The 17,060-nt window shown below is 39.2% G+C and overlaps 7 protein-coding genes across 7 annotated transcripts; 4 read left to right on the top strand and 3 right to left on the bottom strand.

The window, feature by feature from the left end:
* Window positions 1-328: 328 nt before the first annotated feature.
* Window positions 329-2,330, top strand: RHIMIDRAFT_238730 (uncharacterized protein; the record flags this gene model as incomplete). Its single annotated transcript, XM_023609025.1, has 2 exons — window positions 329-403; window positions 456-2,330. The coding sequence occupies 2 exons, from the start codon at window positions 329-331 to the stop codon at window positions 2,328-2,330; spliced, it is 1,950 nt and encodes a 649-aa protein (XP_023465001.1).
* A 2,556-nt stretch (window positions 2,331-4,886) lies between these two features.
* RHIMIDRAFT_257253 (beta-hexosaminidase 1 precursor) lies at window positions 4,887-6,738 on the top strand. Its single transcript, XM_023611263.1, has 2 exons — window positions 4,887-6,174; window positions 6,235-6,738. The coding sequence occupies exons 1-2, from the start codon at window positions 4,926-4,928 to the stop codon at window positions 6,678-6,680; spliced, it is 1,695 nt and encodes a 564-aa protein (XP_023465000.1). The 5' UTR covers window positions 4,887-4,925; the 3' UTR covers window positions 6,681-6,738.
* Window positions 6,739-6,766: 28 nt separating this feature from the next.
* On the top strand, window positions 6,767-7,600 carry RHIMIDRAFT_238728 (DTW-domain-containing protein; the record flags this gene model as incomplete). Its single annotated transcript, XM_023609024.1, has 2 exons — window positions 6,767-6,987; window positions 7,060-7,600. 2 exons carry the CDS (start codon window positions 6,767-6,769, stop codon window positions 7,598-7,600), a joined length of 762 nt encoding a protein of 253 aa, XP_023464999.1.
* A 108-nt stretch (window positions 7,601-7,708) lies between these two features.
* Window positions 7,709-8,384, top strand: RHIMIDRAFT_257247 (uncharacterized protein; the record flags this gene model as incomplete). Its single annotated transcript, XM_023611262.1, has 2 exons — window positions 7,709-8,221; window positions 8,316-8,384. A coding segment is annotated over exon 1 (166 nt), but the record flags the coding sequence as incomplete, so codon positions are not given.
* A 1,193-nt stretch (window positions 8,385-9,577) lies between these two features.
* Window positions 9,578-11,320, bottom strand: RHIMIDRAFT_22428 (uncharacterized protein). Its single transcript, XM_023607500.1, has 2 exons — window positions 10,998-11,320; window positions 9,578-10,947 (listed from the first exon to the last, which is right to left on the bottom strand). The coding sequence occupies exons 1-2, from the start codon at window positions 11,226-11,228 to the stop codon at window positions 9,658-9,660; spliced, it is 1,521 nt and encodes a 506-aa protein (XP_023464997.1). The 5' UTR covers window positions 11,229-11,320; the 3' UTR covers window positions 9,578-9,657.
* A 716-nt stretch (window positions 11,321-12,036) lies between these two features.
* On the bottom strand, window positions 12,037-13,368 carry RHIMIDRAFT_244500 (uncharacterized protein; the record flags this gene model as incomplete). Its single annotated transcript, XM_023610082.1, has 1 exon — window positions 12,037-13,368. One exon carries the CDS (start codon window positions 13,366-13,368, stop codon window positions 12,037-12,039), a length of 1,332 nt encoding a protein of 443 aa, XP_023464996.1.
* An 11-nt stretch (window positions 13,369-13,379) lies between these two features.
* On the bottom strand, window positions 13,380-15,670 carry RHIMIDRAFT_22378 (MFS general substrate transporter). The gene is made up of 9 exons (XM_023607488.1): window positions 15,353-15,670; window positions 15,232-15,305; window positions 15,144-15,181; window positions 14,874-15,090; window positions 14,731-14,817; window positions 14,620-14,669; window positions 14,557-14,564; window positions 13,820-14,494; window positions 13,380-13,774 (listed from the first exon to the last, which is right to left on the bottom strand). Exons 1-9 carry the CDS (start codon window positions 15,436-15,438, stop codon window positions 13,429-13,431), a joined length of 1,581 nt encoding a protein of 526 aa, XP_023464995.1. The 5' UTR covers window positions 15,439-15,670; the 3' UTR covers window positions 13,380-13,428.
* Between the last annotated feature and the right edge of the window lie 1,390 nt (window positions 15,671-17,060).

Here is a 17,060-nt window from a genome sequence, read left to right as displayed (position 1 = left end):
TTCAAACTTTAAAAACAAGGAGAGATGCATAACAATATGTTTCTATACTATTTCTGTCAAAATAAGTAACAAATATTGCCCAAGCATAAAGGTAAGACATGCCAATAAGGAGCTGATCAGACATCAAGCCTGAACCCACATACATATTTATGCACCGCACACACGTACAATTGTCTTTTACTTCTCCTTATATCTGAAATTTTAATATAATTACAGAACGAAGCCGTTTTCAATAAAAGCTTCTTCTTCTCTTCTTCTTTTCTCTCTCCTTTTCTTCATTCCTGCTTTACTCTAATTTATTCTACACACATACACATACACACAAAAGATGGAAGCGAACGTTTCTCAACAAGCATATACTTCAATGATGAAATTTACTATTGATGGTCGTCCTTTCTTAAAGGTATGTATTGTTGATCTTTCTTTCTCTTCTCTTCTAACCAAAATCTTCTTAGGATATTCACGATCTGTTTGCAGCACTGATTGTCCAAATGCCCATTGACACACATCGATACCTCTTCAGAAACTACTACAATACCTTTTCTTCAGATGATGCCATTCAAGCCTTAGGCAATTTACGATTTTCTCATACTGTACGTACTCCTGACCCCAACGATCCCTCGCGTCTCCAACGAACAACGACAACGACTACATTCAACATGTCTCGAGATATGGCCAAGACACTGTGTCAACAATTCCAAAACTGCCGCTTGATGGAAAATGCTGTCGATCCTCAAAACAGGACCTTCCGTGACAAGGGTATATGGCATCTCACTCCTAAAGGACTATGTATACTGCAAGACTTTTGCATACGTACAGAGGTCAACGTTACTACATTAAGGAAGCATTTTAGTCATATGGAAGCTATTCATCTTGCACGATTAGAACGTAGTCCTGATGATGATCAGCTCATTCTCAATCGGGCTACTGTATCTGTCATCTTCCGTGTCATGATGACCTCCTTACCACTAGATGGAGAATTGACAAGTTCGGGCAATGCAAGTTCTGTCTCCGTGTCTCGACAAGCCAATAGCAGTAGTGGTACAACACCTCCTTCATCCACAACCTCGTCCGTATCTTCGGCTAACTCAACATCCTCACCATCTCTAAGTGCTCCCTTTGCCATGTCTGCTTCAGTGGCCGGTAGCGACTCTAGGGTACAGTTACTTGGAAACTATCTACTGACGCTCTCCAAATCAAGCAAAAACTTACCCAAAACAGTCAAGACGATGCGCACGGTATTCTCATCCCAGATGTGCTGCGACTGGCTTCTGGACTATTGCACTACCTCATGTCGAGAAGAAGCAGAAGTTATTGCCAACGAATTTTTAAAATATGGGTGGATAGAGTACCAGGACCCCAAGCACAGCACAAAGGATGCACCATTGAAGGCTTCCAAGGCAGTGATGTTTGTCGTGACCGATAAGGGAAAACAGGTTGTGTCAGAGCCCACCAGCAAACTGCCCTCGATGACACCAGCGACCTCTCCTCCTCCGCCTGTACCACAGCCACCGCAACAAGCATTGTTGGATAAATCAAAAATTAATCCCACAGGCGAGGAACAAGCAACCTTAAAAGAAATTTTATCACAGGACCCCGATTCATTAATGATCACACAATCATTAACTACCACAAGTGAGGATGCCTCTGGCGATCAAGAGAACGATGAACAGGGTTCCTCACGTCCGTCAAGTATTGCTGTTGATAACAATGTAAATATTCAAGTGGATCATAAAGAAAGTAACTCGGCTAGACTCAAGATTATCCTTGAAAACGCCAAACTTCGTTCTCCCTTTAAAGATTTCCTGCGTGCCAATTTCTGTGAAGAAAACTTGGACTTTTGGATTGACTATAATACGTTAAGGAGGAAATGTCGTAACCAGAGCCCTGCACTTCCCTCTCAAAACCAAAAGGATCTCCTGGAAGACGCCTATGATATCTGGTCCACTTATCTTGCTCCTGGCTCCTCATGCGAACTCAACGTGGAACACTCACTTTGTCAAGAGATGGCTAGGATAGTCAATTCCGTTGTCACTGTCGTACCCGCTTATCCCGGACAAGGAAAGCCGACGATTCTGATCACCGCTGCATCTGCTTCCCAGAGTTTACGCATGATGTTGAAACTATTTGATAGAGTGAATGAACACATCTGTCGTTTGATGGCATCTGATTCTGTTCCTAAATTTGTTAAAACTGAAAAATATCGCAAGATCATTGATGCTATTGAAAAGAGTGAACGTAAGAAGCAAAAGGACGATCTGGACTCAAATGACTTGTTCTATTCAACTGGTTCTTCTACAACCAATGGTGATGTTGAAACTCAAGCTTAAACTATTATTATTTTACATATAAAAAAAGACTATTTTTTTGTTACTCAGTGTCCCCCCTTTCCTTCCCTTTTCTCCCCCCTTTCTTTCTCCTCTCTCTTACTATTGTTTATCTTATTCTTTATATAGTATTGGCCGTATTCTAATTAGCCTTTAAGTGTGCTCATAAAGCAAAATATGAATCAAAAAGATATGTGTAAAAGTCAACTATTCATTTTGCGGTATTTACAATTTTTTACGTGTCTCCTTGTAGCGATCGGGTTTAAACCCATAATAAGTTAAATAAACAGAAGATGTGAAGGGGAGGGAAAAAAAAAAGGGAGAGGCTGTACTACCCATCTGATTTTATGTTGTATGGCATCAAAGAGGGGGGTTATCTTGTGGCAGTGTGTCATGATAGCAGCCCTTGTTTTCGTGATAATATCCAACAACTACCCTGCTTTTTTCCTATTGTTATCATTTAATCATCTCGTATGACTCAGCATAAAGAAATAGAAGAAAAGGGCTGTGTCTTGTTCGATAATCAAATAAGGATAACTGTGTATCACTTTCCCAAGCTATGTGAACAGATAGATGAGAGCATGACACATTCCCTGTTCAGGAATAAATTTAAAAAAGGTGTCTCTACTCGTTATGTGCCCTTAAACACAAGTAATTGACTTTTAGTTGGCTAACATGAATAGGCATAATGATTATAAAAGATTTAGGGAGATGACGCATTGCTTTCAGGAGAGAGAAAAGAAGAAAGCTTATAGTCTTGACTTCCAAGAGGTTAGTATTTGTGTGAGAGAGAAGTAAAATATTAAACAATCGTTCTATTATCAATGATGAGACCCTGCGTTAATCAATTGGCAAGATAGTCAATGCTCACATAGTATTTAAGCTAGATAGAAAAAAGAGACAAGGCCACAGGGTGTCGCACATCTCTCAGACAAGCTTTCCGTAATTGATGCCTCATTGACAGCTTTAAATCTTGCTTTTTTTTTTTCTCATAGGAAACTTGGCTTTCACTGAGGCAGGGACATAGGCTCTTGTGACCTTTGTCTTGCTCAAATGGATGTTGACATCGTAGAGCCTATTGAACTTACACATTCTGCACGCAGCAATGAAAATAACAAAAAGGGTAACCGCCATGTATTTAAATACCGACAGCATTTTGATATAGCAGCACGAATTGAAAAATGATTTCATATTGTTTCTAGCATGTATTTCGCAGGATAATACTTTTATATTATCATACATGTCCAAAGGTAAATGTCAGCAGCTTGTCATTTTTCTTTTTCTGGATAGATAAAATGGAGATGAATACATACCAATACTTACTACTTAACGGCATATTCATATCCCAAAATCAATGTTGTCAAGAAGCTCTTCTAGGAAGTGGTTGCCATGTTTCATGCAAAGAAAGTTAGCTCCATATGATCTACAGGGAATAAGCAAGCTATTACTGCACAATGTTAAACGAGCAAAGGGAGACAAACCCCGATCGACGCAAAGATGATTCAATGGAACAGTTTGACTGTGCTTGATATCAGCAACCATACTTTTTCATCCATTTGCGTCTCTGTTAACATTTTTCTGTACCTTTATTATGTCATCATAGTATTCGCCTATGTATACCTCTACATCGTCAACCGCCATTTCGTCTAAAAGGGTATTTTAGGACCGTGCGGTAACTTTCATATTTGGAAAGCAGCTTTTAAGAGGATGTAGCTGTTGTATTTATTGTGTTACTCTAGCTATTAGAGAGCCATTTTGTGGTTATCATAGGTTTAAAGGGAATATGGAAGAGAGATGATACTAGTCTACATTATTGTTTGTAAATAATAAACATCATTGTTTGTTTTAATTCAAAGATAGACTCTAACTAGTCACTTTTTTTGCTGTCAGGTCCTTTGATGTATTTCACTTGTGTGTAACAAAAGTCCAATTCAGGGACCAAGCTTACCCTGATTACAGCAAAAAAGAAAAAAGTCTGTGATCCCAAAAGGAAACCGTGGGATCTGAATCATTTTTTTTGTGTGCGTGAATATCTTTGAAATGTTGAAGTAATAGTTGCTAAAAGTCTTTCTTTAATTAAAGAAAGAGATAAATTATATCTAATACACAGGTTCACTTTATCAACTTTCATTAAGAATTCATTTATATACTAAATGAGTATCCTAAACAGGTGTAACTAGGTGTTTTAGTAAATCTTTACACTTTGCTTATTATGTAACACCCTTTTGTTATACTAAGTATTTGGTAATCAAGACACTGTTTTTTCTATCAAAATGATCCTTTCCTTCCATTGTGTCATAGTTACCACATGATGATAGACTTCATAAGGGAATAACAAAGAGAAAGATGCGAAGCATTCGTATCACGATCGTTATCCATGACTGGATGACCATTTCTTCCCTGAATAAAGTCAGGGCTCAAATGCTCAGGGTTCTCCATTATTGGTCATTTATTACTGTTACATCTTTGATTATGAAACTCAAACAGGATTTACTGCTCTCTCGTGTAAAATTAATATAAGTTGCAGCCGCTTTTCCCTCTCTTTTTGTCTTTCTTTTCTTTTTTTTTTTTTTTATTCCTTCTTTCTTTGTTAAATCAATGAAACTTTCTATCGCTACTGCTGCTGCACTCCTTCTTTCTACTGTCATTGACGCAAAGACACTCCTCTTTCCTATTCCTCAAGATGTGTCCTGGACAGGTGCCCAGAAATCACTTTCAAGTAACTTCAAGATAACAGGTGCAGATAATACTTACGTTCAAGATGCCTCCAAACGCTACACTAAGCTTATTCGCAAAGAAAGCTGGGTTCCTGTTCAAGTTACCTCCAAAGAACACTTGAAGCAAGGAGATACGCTTCAAAGTTTAAAGATTGTTGTCAAGGACAACAAGGCCAAACTTGACTTGGGCGTCGACGAATCGTATACGCTAGATGTTCCTGCTAAAGGTAGTCAAGCAACACTCGAAGCCAAGACGTGGGTAGGCGCCCTTCGTGGGCTTGAAACGTTTGCCCAACTCGTTCAACAAGGTTCAAGCAAAGGTCATCTCGTTGCCCACACAGCCCATATCAAGGACGCACCCTCCTATCCCCATCGTGGCGTCATGTTGGACACTGCTAGAAACTTTTACCCTGTGAAAGATATCCTTCGTACCATTGACGCCATGGCTTATAACAAGATGAATGTTCTCCACTGGCACATCACCGATTCTCAATCATGGCCAATCTACATCAAGAAGCACCCTGAGCTCTCTAAGAAAGGCGCCTATACACCCGACATGGTTTACAGCCCCAAGGATGTCGAGACTATCATCAAGTACGGCCAATCGCGTGGCGTGCGCATACTCCCCGAAATTGATATGCCTGCGCATACCGATTCTATTGCCTTGTCTCACCCTGAACTCATGGCCTGTCACGGGCTTTGGTGGGGCACCTACGCAGCCGAGCCCCCCGCTGGTCAATTGAACGTCATTCATCCGGGAACTATCAAGCTTGTCAAGGATGTTATTAAGGAAATAACCAGTCGTTTCCCAGATACTTTGTACCATGCTGGTGGTGACGAATTGAATGCCAAATGCTGGCCCACAAATAAGCAAATGTCAGATTATGTCAAAAAACACAAGACTACCTTTGAGCAAGTTTGGTATGACTTTACAAACGATATTATTGACTATGTCATTAAGCAAAAGAAGCGATCTATCATCTGGGAAGATCCCGTCAAGGATGGTGGCAAGATCAAAACTGATACCATTATTCAGTCCTGGGTTAATCCTCCTTCCAACTATACCTCTGCAGGTTATGATGTGATTGTTTCCAATTATGATTACTTTTATCTTGACTGTGGTCACGGTGGTAAGCTTTATATATCAATATCTAGTCTCATATTGTATTAATCCTTGGATCGTAATTTAGGATGGGTTGGTAATGATACTCGCTATATCTCACCTGCACAAACTCAAACTGCAGATGACTCCTTCAACTATGGCGGTGTGGGCGGTTCCTGGTGCGCACCTTTCAAGACCTGGCAACGTATCTACAGCTATGACATGACTCATGGTGTTAAAGAATCACACAAGGGTAAGGTACTTGGTGGTGAAGTCGCTCTATGGTCAGAACAATCTGGTCCTACCGTTGTTGATTCTCGTCTCTGGCCTCGTTCATCAGCTGCTGCTGAAATATATTGGTCTGGTAGTTATGACAAAAAGGGAAACCGTCGTACACTTGGTGAAGTTCAGCCTCGATTCAATGATTGGGTGTTGAGAATGATTGGCCGTGGTATTGGTGCGGAACCCAACACACCTCGTTGGTGTCTTTTGAATCCTAATCGATGCAACTTGAATGAACCTTCTTCCAGTTAAATTTATTTTATATTAATTTAGTGTAATTCATAGTAAAAAGAGAGAAAGAGAAGTCGTTTTATTATTTTATTTTATTCTCCTTTCCAATGGCAATTATTGACATTGAACAAGTTGAAGAGTTGAGAAAGAACTCACCATTTTCTCAATTAAAGATACAAGACGATATAGAATTATACAAGAAAACAGATAGATACACATGTCCAGCTTGCAATAAGCGAATGAAGTATTTTTGCTACTACTGCTATCGAGTCTTGGGAATGAACCGATCCGATGTTCCCTTTGTTAAGTTGCCAATGCCAATAGACATGTAAATAATTTGATTTCAAGCTATTGCACACATGAGGCTAATTTTCTCTCTTTCTCTCTATTTTTGAAAAAGAATTAAGCATGAAAGTGAACTTGATGGCAAAACAACAGCTCTTCATGCACGTGTTATTGCTGATCAAGATGTATCCGTTTACAACTGGAAAAAAATGCCTCAATATGAACAACCAGAACGGATATTGATGCTTTTCCCTGGTTCAGATGCAAAAAAGTTGAGCGAGATACCAAGAGATTCATTTGACAAGTTTATTGTTATCGATGGTACCTGGAAACAGGCTAAAACGATCGTTCGAGAGACACCGTTGCTTCAAAAGGTACAAAAGGTGACAATTGAACCAAGGCAGACATTCTTTTGGCGATATCAGGATATCAGTGTGAATTATCTATCCACGATTGAAGCAATCTATTATTTATATGTAGAATATGCACAGCAATTTGAGTTGAATGGGGCTTATGATGGAAGATATGATAATCTGCTATTTTACTATAAGCATCTATACGATTTGATTCAGTATAGCTATCTCAAAGGAGAGCACAAGGATAGGAAGTTTTGCTGGCGGCATAAGGAGAATTATATCAAAAAATCAAGTCAATAGAATATGTCTGTATTTGTATAACAAACCAGAAAAATCTTCACTGTTCTTTCCATCACAATCCAATTTTGTGACAGGACCTTTTCATCCTTTGAAAAGAGACAGCTAAACGTAATGAAATGTATTATAAACAAGTACATCTTGTGAATTCTTTATTTTGTTTTTCTCTCTTTATAATAGAATGATTTAGTGTCAATGATGCTTAAATGAATATGCTTTATCTGAGATAGCTATGTTACCGAATCGAAGACTAAGGATGTGGTTATAGAAAACGTCAGTTCGTTAACTGTATGTATTGAAAAAAGAGTTTTCCGGTAAGGCCATTTGTATATATTTTTGTTGGCCCATAATTAACACATGATTTAGAGTGTGTAATAGAAGACATGGTTGAACGCTTGCCTCGAAATCAAGTGTTTATTAAAAGTTTGAAGGAAAAGGGGTGTTTTCTATTAGGCTACGCGAGGAAATCCACCAGTAAAAAAGATGACCAAACACGCGTACGTTTACTTGATCAAATGTGCAAAAACTTGAAAGAGAGACTACTGGTGAGATGAAGAATTATAAACAGGGTACAAGAAAAGAGAAAATTTGTTGCCACAAATAGATGAAATGATGACATGCAGGGTAAGAAAATTAGAATTCTACTATCACAACTATCATAATCATAACTAAATTTCAGTTCATTTGTTATATATACTCTGGTATATTTCTACTAAAGAGAAAATATGCACTGTTGCTATCGATTTTGCGGGCTTAACGACAAATCAGGAGGATTGAAATGTCTTAAGCAAGTTTTAAAAATGATATCAGAATAGTGAATACTCACAGTCTCTTACAATAGGAACAACCCTAATGCTTGCAAAGCAATTATGGACAAATTACCATACAGTAAGGGAAACGCTATGTGCACAAGTAAATACACGAGGAAGGTAATGCTACAAGCGCTACCTATGACATTACTTTACAACGCCACTACCAAAGTCTCTATCTAACTTAAGTCTGTCCAGTGGAATATTCTTTGAATTTATCATTGTTACACTTGATTGATTCTTTATCTCTTCTTCTTGCAAAGAAACAAACCAATATGAAAATTGTATAAATTTTTATTGTAGCAAAAGATCTAAATAAATAGTTTGACAATTAAAGCTGTCGAGTGAAGATAAAGGACAAGATGTTGTGCCTTTTTGGAAAACGTTTCTTTTTATATTTATCCCGGTCATCTATCTGAGATCACGGCCATTTTTTATGATTGAAGATTACAAAAAAAAAAAAAAAATACAAACATTGTTTCTTGGGTTTTTCAGTAAGAGATGCAGTAACATCACTGATCCGGGTTTGAAAGTGATTGTCTTAAAAATTCAAGAGATGAACTCTTTGTTTGTCTTCAAGCTTAGCCTTTTCTCTGTTGATTCTATTTGTCTGTTTTTCAAAAGTACTCCCACTCTTTATTCTCTTTGAACCCTTTTGAGCAGTACGATCGATTACATCTTCTGCTTCTCTTTTAGACTTCGCAGCGTAAAAGGTCTCCAATTTAATGTAGTAAACAAAAAGTGGGGTTCTTCTCAATACTGTATTCAATGTAACGTTCCTTTTGCTTCTTTACTTTTTCTACAAGTGCAACAACCTCCATTCTCGTATCTAAACTCTAAGCAACCAAAAGTTGAACTTTCTCCTATATTTTTTGACATTGCTTCTGAGTGAAGAGAGTATAAATTTTCTTTCTGAAACAAGCTTTATCCCTCCCCCTTTTCCTCTATAATCCTTCCTTTGCCATCTTCATAAAACAGTGGATTATCGATTAATATGGCCGCCCTTTGGAAATTAAAAATCCGATCGCTGAGAAAAAGCATCGCCCGCTGGAATTGTATTCCCCGCCTCTCGTTTTAAAAACCGTCAATTGAGAGTAGAAACACAGTTACATGCCTATTTGAAACACACTGATGCAGATAAAATTAGCGGGCAATGGTTTATTAAAAGAAAAAGAGTTCTAAAAAAGGGAAGAAGAGAGAAGGGGGGTAATTGTAGGCGGGTATATTATTATAAAGTTCTATGATATACACTTAGGTCTTAAAAGTGCCTCTCCAAGGAGGAGCATTTGGATTAAGGGTTGTCTTTTTAATAGGTATTTGAGCTTGCTTTGGAGGAATTTTTACAGAATACTTTGATAATTGACCATTGATCTCTGCTGTAAATGTCAAGTAACCATCCTTTGCAATAATGCTTTGTGATTTGGAAACACGTGAAGGCGCCTGTATTTGGTATTTATTACAGGCACCATGCTTTGATGGCTGTACTTTTTTCTTTAGTTCTAATTGCATATATTCGAGCTGAACACGATTTATGCTATCTAATTGTTTGAGCTGTCGAATCTCTTGATCCTTTTCCGACATCAATCTAGCGTGGTCTATTTCCAATTCCTGATGTACCTTCTCAAGTTCTTTATACTTGTTTGCCCACATTTCTGCATTTTTTTTGGCCTCGTCTTCTGATTCCATAATTTCTACCCACGTCTGATGCTTGCTAGAACGTGCAGTCGTATTAGTACTATCATTTGAGCATTTTCGTTTCATTTTGGTTAGCAGTTGCTTGATCTCCTCGTCCTTAGCCTCAAGCTGTTTTTGATACTCATTCACTTGCTGATGGAGCGTCTTATTGATTTGTTCAACCCGAGCAACATGAGATCTGAGCTGCTTTGAATGAGACTTGAGTTCAAATAGCTTCATCTGATGTCTCTTGCCGGGCGCACCTGTTTCTTCGTATTTGAGCAAACGAGCTTCAATCTTTTCCTTATCCATCTGCTGACTCTTGATAATGGCCACGTCAATATCATGCTGCTTTTCTAATTCAGAATTTCTAATGCGCAGCACCTCGAGTTCATGTAACTGACACTGTTTCTCAGCCAATTGCTGTTTATGCCATTCTAGTTCTCGTTTTAGACTGCTCACATCGGGATCAAGGTCTGTTTTGGAATCAATCAGGTCTTTCAATCGCTGATTCAAGTCACGTTCTAGACGGTCAATCACGTTTGTTGTAAAGCCAAAGACTTGACTCTTTTGCTCTTCCCAGAACCGACGTGCCTCGATATGACTCTCGGAGACTCGCCAGGCCATCTGACCTAGATGGTATTGCAGCTGAGCCTCGATGATGCGGTCAATGCCTGATAGCGCATCTGGGCTCGCGGGCTTTGAACTATCTGAGGGTTCGGATATGGAAGGAGGAGGAGATGGATGGGTGACTGAAGTTGCCATGGTATTGTTGTTATTACTATTATTATTGGCGTGAATATGGGGTATGTGAGGAACAGGCGGTATATCTGGACTGTTTGAAAATGAAATGCCATGTGAAGGCAGCTAATATCGGATGAGCAAGGGGGATGACTATCATAGACTCTATTACTTACCACCGTCACTTCACTCAGCTTACGTAGCGTCATGAATCTCGGGCTGACCGCACTATGGTTACTGAGCTCTTTTTGGTACTCGTGTACAATCGAACGCTTTCGTTTCATCTCTCCTTGGGTTGGCTCTGGGTCATTGTTCTTGGATAAACGGCGGGCCTTGAGAGTGTGAGAAGGTGGAGCCAAAGCATGAAGAATAGAGTCAGCCTGGGATGAAGAACGTCTAGACTTCATGGGTATTCTGTTTGAAAAGACAGACGCTGTATAGACCGCTTCTTGAACGGACAGACTATCTGTGTCATCAAGAGAGATCGTGCGAAATCGACCTATAATTAATTTTAATATAAACAAACTATTTCTAATATATTTCATCACTTCATTACCCGATGGCTCTTCTTTGATGCCTTCAAATGAGGTAGGATGATAGCATGTATTGTCAGAATAAGCATGATATACACTATCTGACTGACTTGATTTAGGGTCCAGCAATAAAGGAGGCTGCTATTATCATCAGCTGGATTTGATTAATGTGTCATTTTTTGTTAATTTCTTACTTCATTTTCAAATGAATACGTATCTTCTTCACTATCTTCTTCGCTGTCATCGTTCTTTTTATTCATCTATTATTATTTTAATTTGTCCAGCCAAGAAAAAGAAAAATGTCATTAGGCACTTACCATATTTGTGTTTTCATCAATTGATTTTTTGACTTTTCTATTCATGACACGTGGTGGCGTATTAGTTGAACTCTGTAACATTAATTCTTGAGGCAATGTGGTGGTGTCCATATCTAAGAGATGTATAAGTATCTTATCGTCTGTGGTTCGAACCTTACGAGTACCGAAAAATGAAAGAATTCTTTAAATGAAAGGAGAGGAAAGAGAGAGGATGAGAAAATGAGAGAGATTATGTTGTCAAGAAGGAAAAGAAGGAAAAAGAAAAAGAAATATAAAATTGGGATTTTATTCATAAAAAAAATCTTGCCATGTTTGTGTATCACGACATCAACAGCAAATTCAATAAGTAAAAAACGTGGACAATGTTACACAAAGACAGCAAATGCAGGTTCATTGGATCCTTTGAGATGCACAATGCCATTGGACGGCAGATCATGTATTTCGCCATCTAGACAAATTTCGGTTTTATCTTTTACGCGCAAGAGGACTTCTTTTGCTTTGAAATAATCGACTTTATCCAAATTAACGTGTTTTCCACCTTGGAAGGCTTGCATGCTTGCTTCTGTCAATTGGTTTGCATTGGCGTTTCGAAGGAGAATGACATCCATTTGATCGTCTAGAGGAGATGCAAAGGGAGTAATGGTAAACCCTTTCTCGAGACTAGGTTGCTTACTAATTACAAAGTATGTAAACTTGTCATTGACGACAATGGTTTCACTTTGCTCGTCGAATTGATGATGCTCCTTGTTATATTTGACTGCATCCTTGAGCATGAGTTCACCTTCATACTGCTGTAGAAAGGTAAGCAATGCCATGGCAACCAGTGAAAATCGTCGGTTGCCCATGAAATATTTTAGGTATCTCGACTTGGACACGATCTGTGCATGAAATCCCCAGCTCATGACGATAAACAGCTTCATATCGTCTGGCCGGTAATTTATCTCGTTTTCCCATCCACTGCCCTGAATTGACGATTGGCCTAATCGAACATTCATCCATCCACAATTCTGGGTATGTCCCTTGATGATCCTTAGCACAGCATGCTCTACACCATCAATCCCTAGGCCCATTGCAAAGGCGTTTCCTGATCCAACAGGCACTACCCCCACACGCATTGGACGAGAAGAAAGTGGCTGACTCAGAAGCCCGTTGAGTACTTCGTGAACAGTACCATCGCCTCCCATCACAACCAAGACTGTATCCTGAGTCAGTTCGTGTGCAATCTGCTGCGCTTGCTGTGTTGTCTTGCCTCCACTCTCGGTCATCACCACAGTCAGATGAGAATCAATAAAGCCAGCCTGAAGCAGCATTGGCCGCACCACATTCTTCCATGCTGTATCCGCACCACGTCGTCCAGAGGATGGGTTCACAAATGCAATCACCCGAGTTGCTTGGTGTTCGGGTAATGTCAACTTCCGAAGCTTATTAATCCACTCTTGGTTCTCGTCTGTTACTTGATACGACATCGTCTTGCGCTCCCATCGTGTCTCGGCCGGTCGTGTTGAACCTGTTTCTATAACAGGCTGTTTCCATAGTGCATAAAGGGTTAGTTCAGAATCAGTCACAGATACGCCATAAATAAACTCTAGGTCGATAGTCTCCTTTGTATCGTTCTCATCAATAATCAAATACTTTTCATCCTCGATCGTTAGCCGTACGTCTTTTGTTTTATATTTGACTTGTGTGGAATAAGACATGGGGGAAAAAAATGCAAAAAAAGAAAGAAAAAAAAGAGATAAGTCGGATTTTTAATCTTTTTATTCTTCAGTTGGTATCGTCTCTTCTTTGAGTAACTTTGTTCGCATGACATACGCCTTGAGTCCGAGGGTAGCTAAGAGTCCAGCTGAAGCAAAAGCAAACGACCCCCAAAAGGACATCTTGATCGACTCGAGATAGACACGCGTGACAATCGATCGAGCAGGCTCAGGTAGTCCCCAGAGGTAGGACGCACTCTGTCGAACGAGCGACGGTTGGACGTTGGGTAAATTGAGATCATTGAGTGTCTGAATGAGGTGATTGGAAAGAATGCTGCCTTGGGCTGTGATACCCGTGATACCGCCTACTTGATCACAAAAGGTCATAAAGGCCACGATAGCAGGTACACTAATAAAATCAGTTTCATCTCTCTTCAATTTACTTTACACTTACTGATGCACAGGAACCGACGCTTGTGCTGTAATGATCTCACTGTTGATCATTCCTCCACTACCAATTCCAGTCACAATCATCAAGCCGACAATAAGTCCTCGACTGGACCGCACATCCAAGAACTGAAGTAGACCGCACGCAAGCACAAGGATCGAGAGCGAGAGACGCGTTGCCCATGTATATCTGCCTGTCTTGACGATAACAAGCCCAGTGATGACGTTAAAGATGCAGGCGAGTAAAACGAGGCAGAGTAGTTCCAGATTCGAGGCGAGTGCGTCTTCCTGACGGATCACGGATAAGTAAAGGGGTACGTACGTCATCAGTGATTGGAAGCAGCCACCATAACAAAATGCTGCAACTAAAATCAGGACTGTACTACGGTTGGATGTAAAAATCTCAAAAGGAACGATGGGATCCCTTTTAACCCACAGGCGTTCATGTAGACCGAATAATATCAATAGAACCCCTGAGACGCAAAGGAGACTGATGATCACAGCCGAGTTCCACGCGTAGCTTGTTCCGCCCCAACTGAGGGCAAGCACAAGGGATACAGTTGCCAAGACCCACAGGATGATTCCCAAGAAATCAATCTGGCCTAGCTTCTTTGCCACCTTACGTTCCTCGGATTCTGGTCCCTCGATAGCGAAAAAGATAAAGATGAGAGAAAGGATGCAGCTAAAAGAAAAAAAAAAAAGAGTAAGCTGTCTGTATTACCGCAAATGCGCAGTCGAACTTACAATCCCAACTGCAGTCTATTGTATTAGTCATCTGGTACCCAAATAATAAACAAATGCACTTACTGCCATCCAAAATACCGAACGCCAACCTGAATGGTCCACAGCAACGCCACCTGTAGTGTCGCATATATATACATTAGATGGATAGATAATAGATAACGATTCGAAACTAACCTACGAGAGCGCCTACAACATAACCTAATCCCCAAGAGATGCCCAGCATGGATTGATAGGTACCAATATATCGAACGGGTATGTAATCTAATATCAAGGCATCATTATAATGCACGCGTATTTGATTTCTGTGTATATCTTGCCTGCAACAACAATCTTCATTAGGGTATCAAATGCACCTATACCTAATCCACACAACGCTCTAGCAACTATCAACATCACCATCGATTGGGCTGCACCACAAAGGATGGAGCCAACCAGATACGATGCAGTAGCAAATAAAAAACAACCTCGTCTTCCAAACATGTCCACGCTTTTTCCATACATGGGTTGTGAGGTAGATGCTGTCAAAAGAAAGGCCTAAATGATGGGGATAAAAATCAACATGCTTTTGTTTTTGTTGTTGTGATTACCGTATTAACCCAGTTGTACAGTCCAAAACCATTAAACTCTACAACATGTTTACAATCATTTATTTCTGCATATAGTATATAATATTACCTGCTGCTATGAGTGGTGTATTACTTGCTACAATAATATTATCAAATGCTGCCAAAAAGGATACCAAACATAGTCTATATAACAGACGTTATAGTCAAACTCTACATAACAAATCACTTACGATAGGATAACCAAATAAAGCTTTCTTCTGGGTAAGGAAGCTTTTTTTTCTAAATCAAGATCTTGTACTGTCTGTTGATCCTCCATCTGTTCATGGCCCTTTCTTTTATTTCAAGAAAAAAGAAGAGAAAGCTTACCTGAGTTTCAACTACAAAGATAACCAAAAAGGGGAAGTGGGCAGTTAGGGTGCACATTGTGGGTGCATTTATTTTTATTTTTGAACACTTTATTGTTTTATAGTTACAGCGAAATGCAACAAAATAGTATATTACCAATGGGGGATGAAAAAGGACTTTTTGAACACCTTTTCAACCAATGGTGCTCAGAACTTGACAACATAGCCACATTCAGAGTACGACTTGATAGTTAAACTCGCAAAAAGGTAAGTTTGTCAATTGCTATAGATTATGGATGCCGTGAATCAGCATTGTGGACTTGATATGATGTGTTGTGTTAATATGGAGTAGAAAGGATGACTTTGGTTTATGTACGAAGTATATTGATTACATTACGACAAAGGACGTAGTCTTCTTTAAAATAGATGTAGAAATATGACAATTGTAATCTTTGTGAATGCCATTGTCGATTGGTTTGACCACTTCTACAGCTTTTTTTATCGCATCTTTTGCTGTAATTTCTTTCTCTGCTGGCCTGAGGCTCAAGCAGCACTTTTAGTTCGCTATAGTTTCGAGTACTACGTTTGGACCACCGATTTCGGTCAAAACACCTTCCATCGGATTGAAAACTCTTTCTCCTTCTTCGTTATAGATACTCTCGTGCCCATCTTTGTAGAAAAACGTGTTCTTTATTATATTAGTTAGATATAGGGGTGAAAGGAAGAATTAAACCATTTACATCACAGCTGACAATAACTCTTTGTAAACGCCAAATTGACTTTGCCCAAAATGACAATCATTTGCCAATAAACGGCCAATCATTTTCCAGTTAACGCCGTGTACTTTTAGATAACCGCCAAAACGGACAAAATTTACCAGTCGCGCTGTACACACGGATCACCCATCGACGTGTCATTTGGAGTATAAAAAAGTCAGGCCATCTTTAACAGCTGATCTGTGTTGTCAGTGTCACTTTTAAACCATACAATCATCCACCTTGACAAATCATATCTTGTTGAGCCATATCGTCGTACAAGGGCTATTTTTATTTTATAAAAAGAACGATATGCATTATCAAAGGAAGGAATCTTGTATGCGTATAACACAATGGTTGCACAATCAGATAGATCAAAGCCCCTATCCTTCCTTAATTTTTATAAGCTTTTTTTCAATATCTTGCTGTCACTAAATCCTTTAGGCCTTCCTCTTTTCATTTCCTTCTATGACCCATACTTGTCATTTATTATGACTTTCAACAAACCGGTGTATAGTCTTAGTGGTTCATGACAGTGGGAAATATTGTTCGGGTAAAGAAACAGACAACATAAGGTTGTATTGGGGGAGCATTTAATTTGAATTGCATAAACAAATCCAACTTGTAATCTTTACTTATTTTGAATTAGGTAGTGTGCGACTTAAACATGGGAAAAAAAAAAATGTACAAAGCCGATATGCTGGGATAAAGAGAATAGCGCTAATAATTTATCTTTATCGGATGGCCCGTGCAACATAGTACACTTATTGATCCAACTGATATGCCTTTGATGAGTTCTTTTGCCGAAAAAGAAAAAAAAAGACTTTGTTGCCTTTTGT

Source organism: Rhizopus microsporus (assembly GCF_002708625.1).
Source record: "Rhizopus microsporus ATCC 52813 unplaced genomic scaffold scaffold_11, whole genome shotgun sequence".
NCBI lineage: Eukaryota > Fungi > Mucoromycota > Mucoromycetes > Mucorales > Rhizopodaceae > Rhizopus > Rhizopus microsporus.
This window is presented reverse-complemented; position numbering and strand designations above follow the sequence as displayed.

What these genes read in the sequence shown, in the direction of transcription:
- RHIMIDRAFT_257253 (XM_023611263.1), top strand. Translation starts at nt 4,926, where the DNA reads ATGAAACTTTCTATCGCTACTGCTGCTGCACTCCTTCTTTCTACTGTC. An exon ending in TCTTGACTGTGGTCACGGTG is followed by an intron (nt 6,175 to 6,234) that starts GTAAGCTTTATA and finishes ATCGTAATTTAG; the next exon opens with GATGGGTTGGTAATGATACT.
- RHIMIDRAFT_22428 (XM_023607500.1), bottom strand. Translation starts at nt 11,228, where the DNA reads ATGAAGTCTAGACGTTCTTCATCCCAGGCTGACTCTATTCTTCATGCT. An exon ending in AGCTGAGTGAAGTGACGGTG is followed by an intron (nt 10,948 to 10,997) that starts GTAAGTAATAGA and finishes ATCCGATATTAG; the next exon opens with CTGCCTTCACATGGCATTTC.
- RHIMIDRAFT_22378 (XM_023607488.1), bottom strand. Translation starts at nt 15,438, where the DNA reads ATGGAGGATCAACAGACAGTACAAGATCTTGATTTAGAAAAAAAAGCT. An exon ending in TACACCACTCATAGCAGCAG is followed by an intron (nt 15,182 to 15,231) that starts GTAATATTATAT and finishes AACATGTTGTAG; the next exon opens with AGTTTAATGGTTTTGGACTG. An exon ending in TGTACAACTGGGTTAATACG is followed by an intron (nt 15,091 to 15,143) that starts GTAATCACAACA and finishes CCCATCATTTAG; the next exon opens with GCCTTTCTTTTGACAGCATC.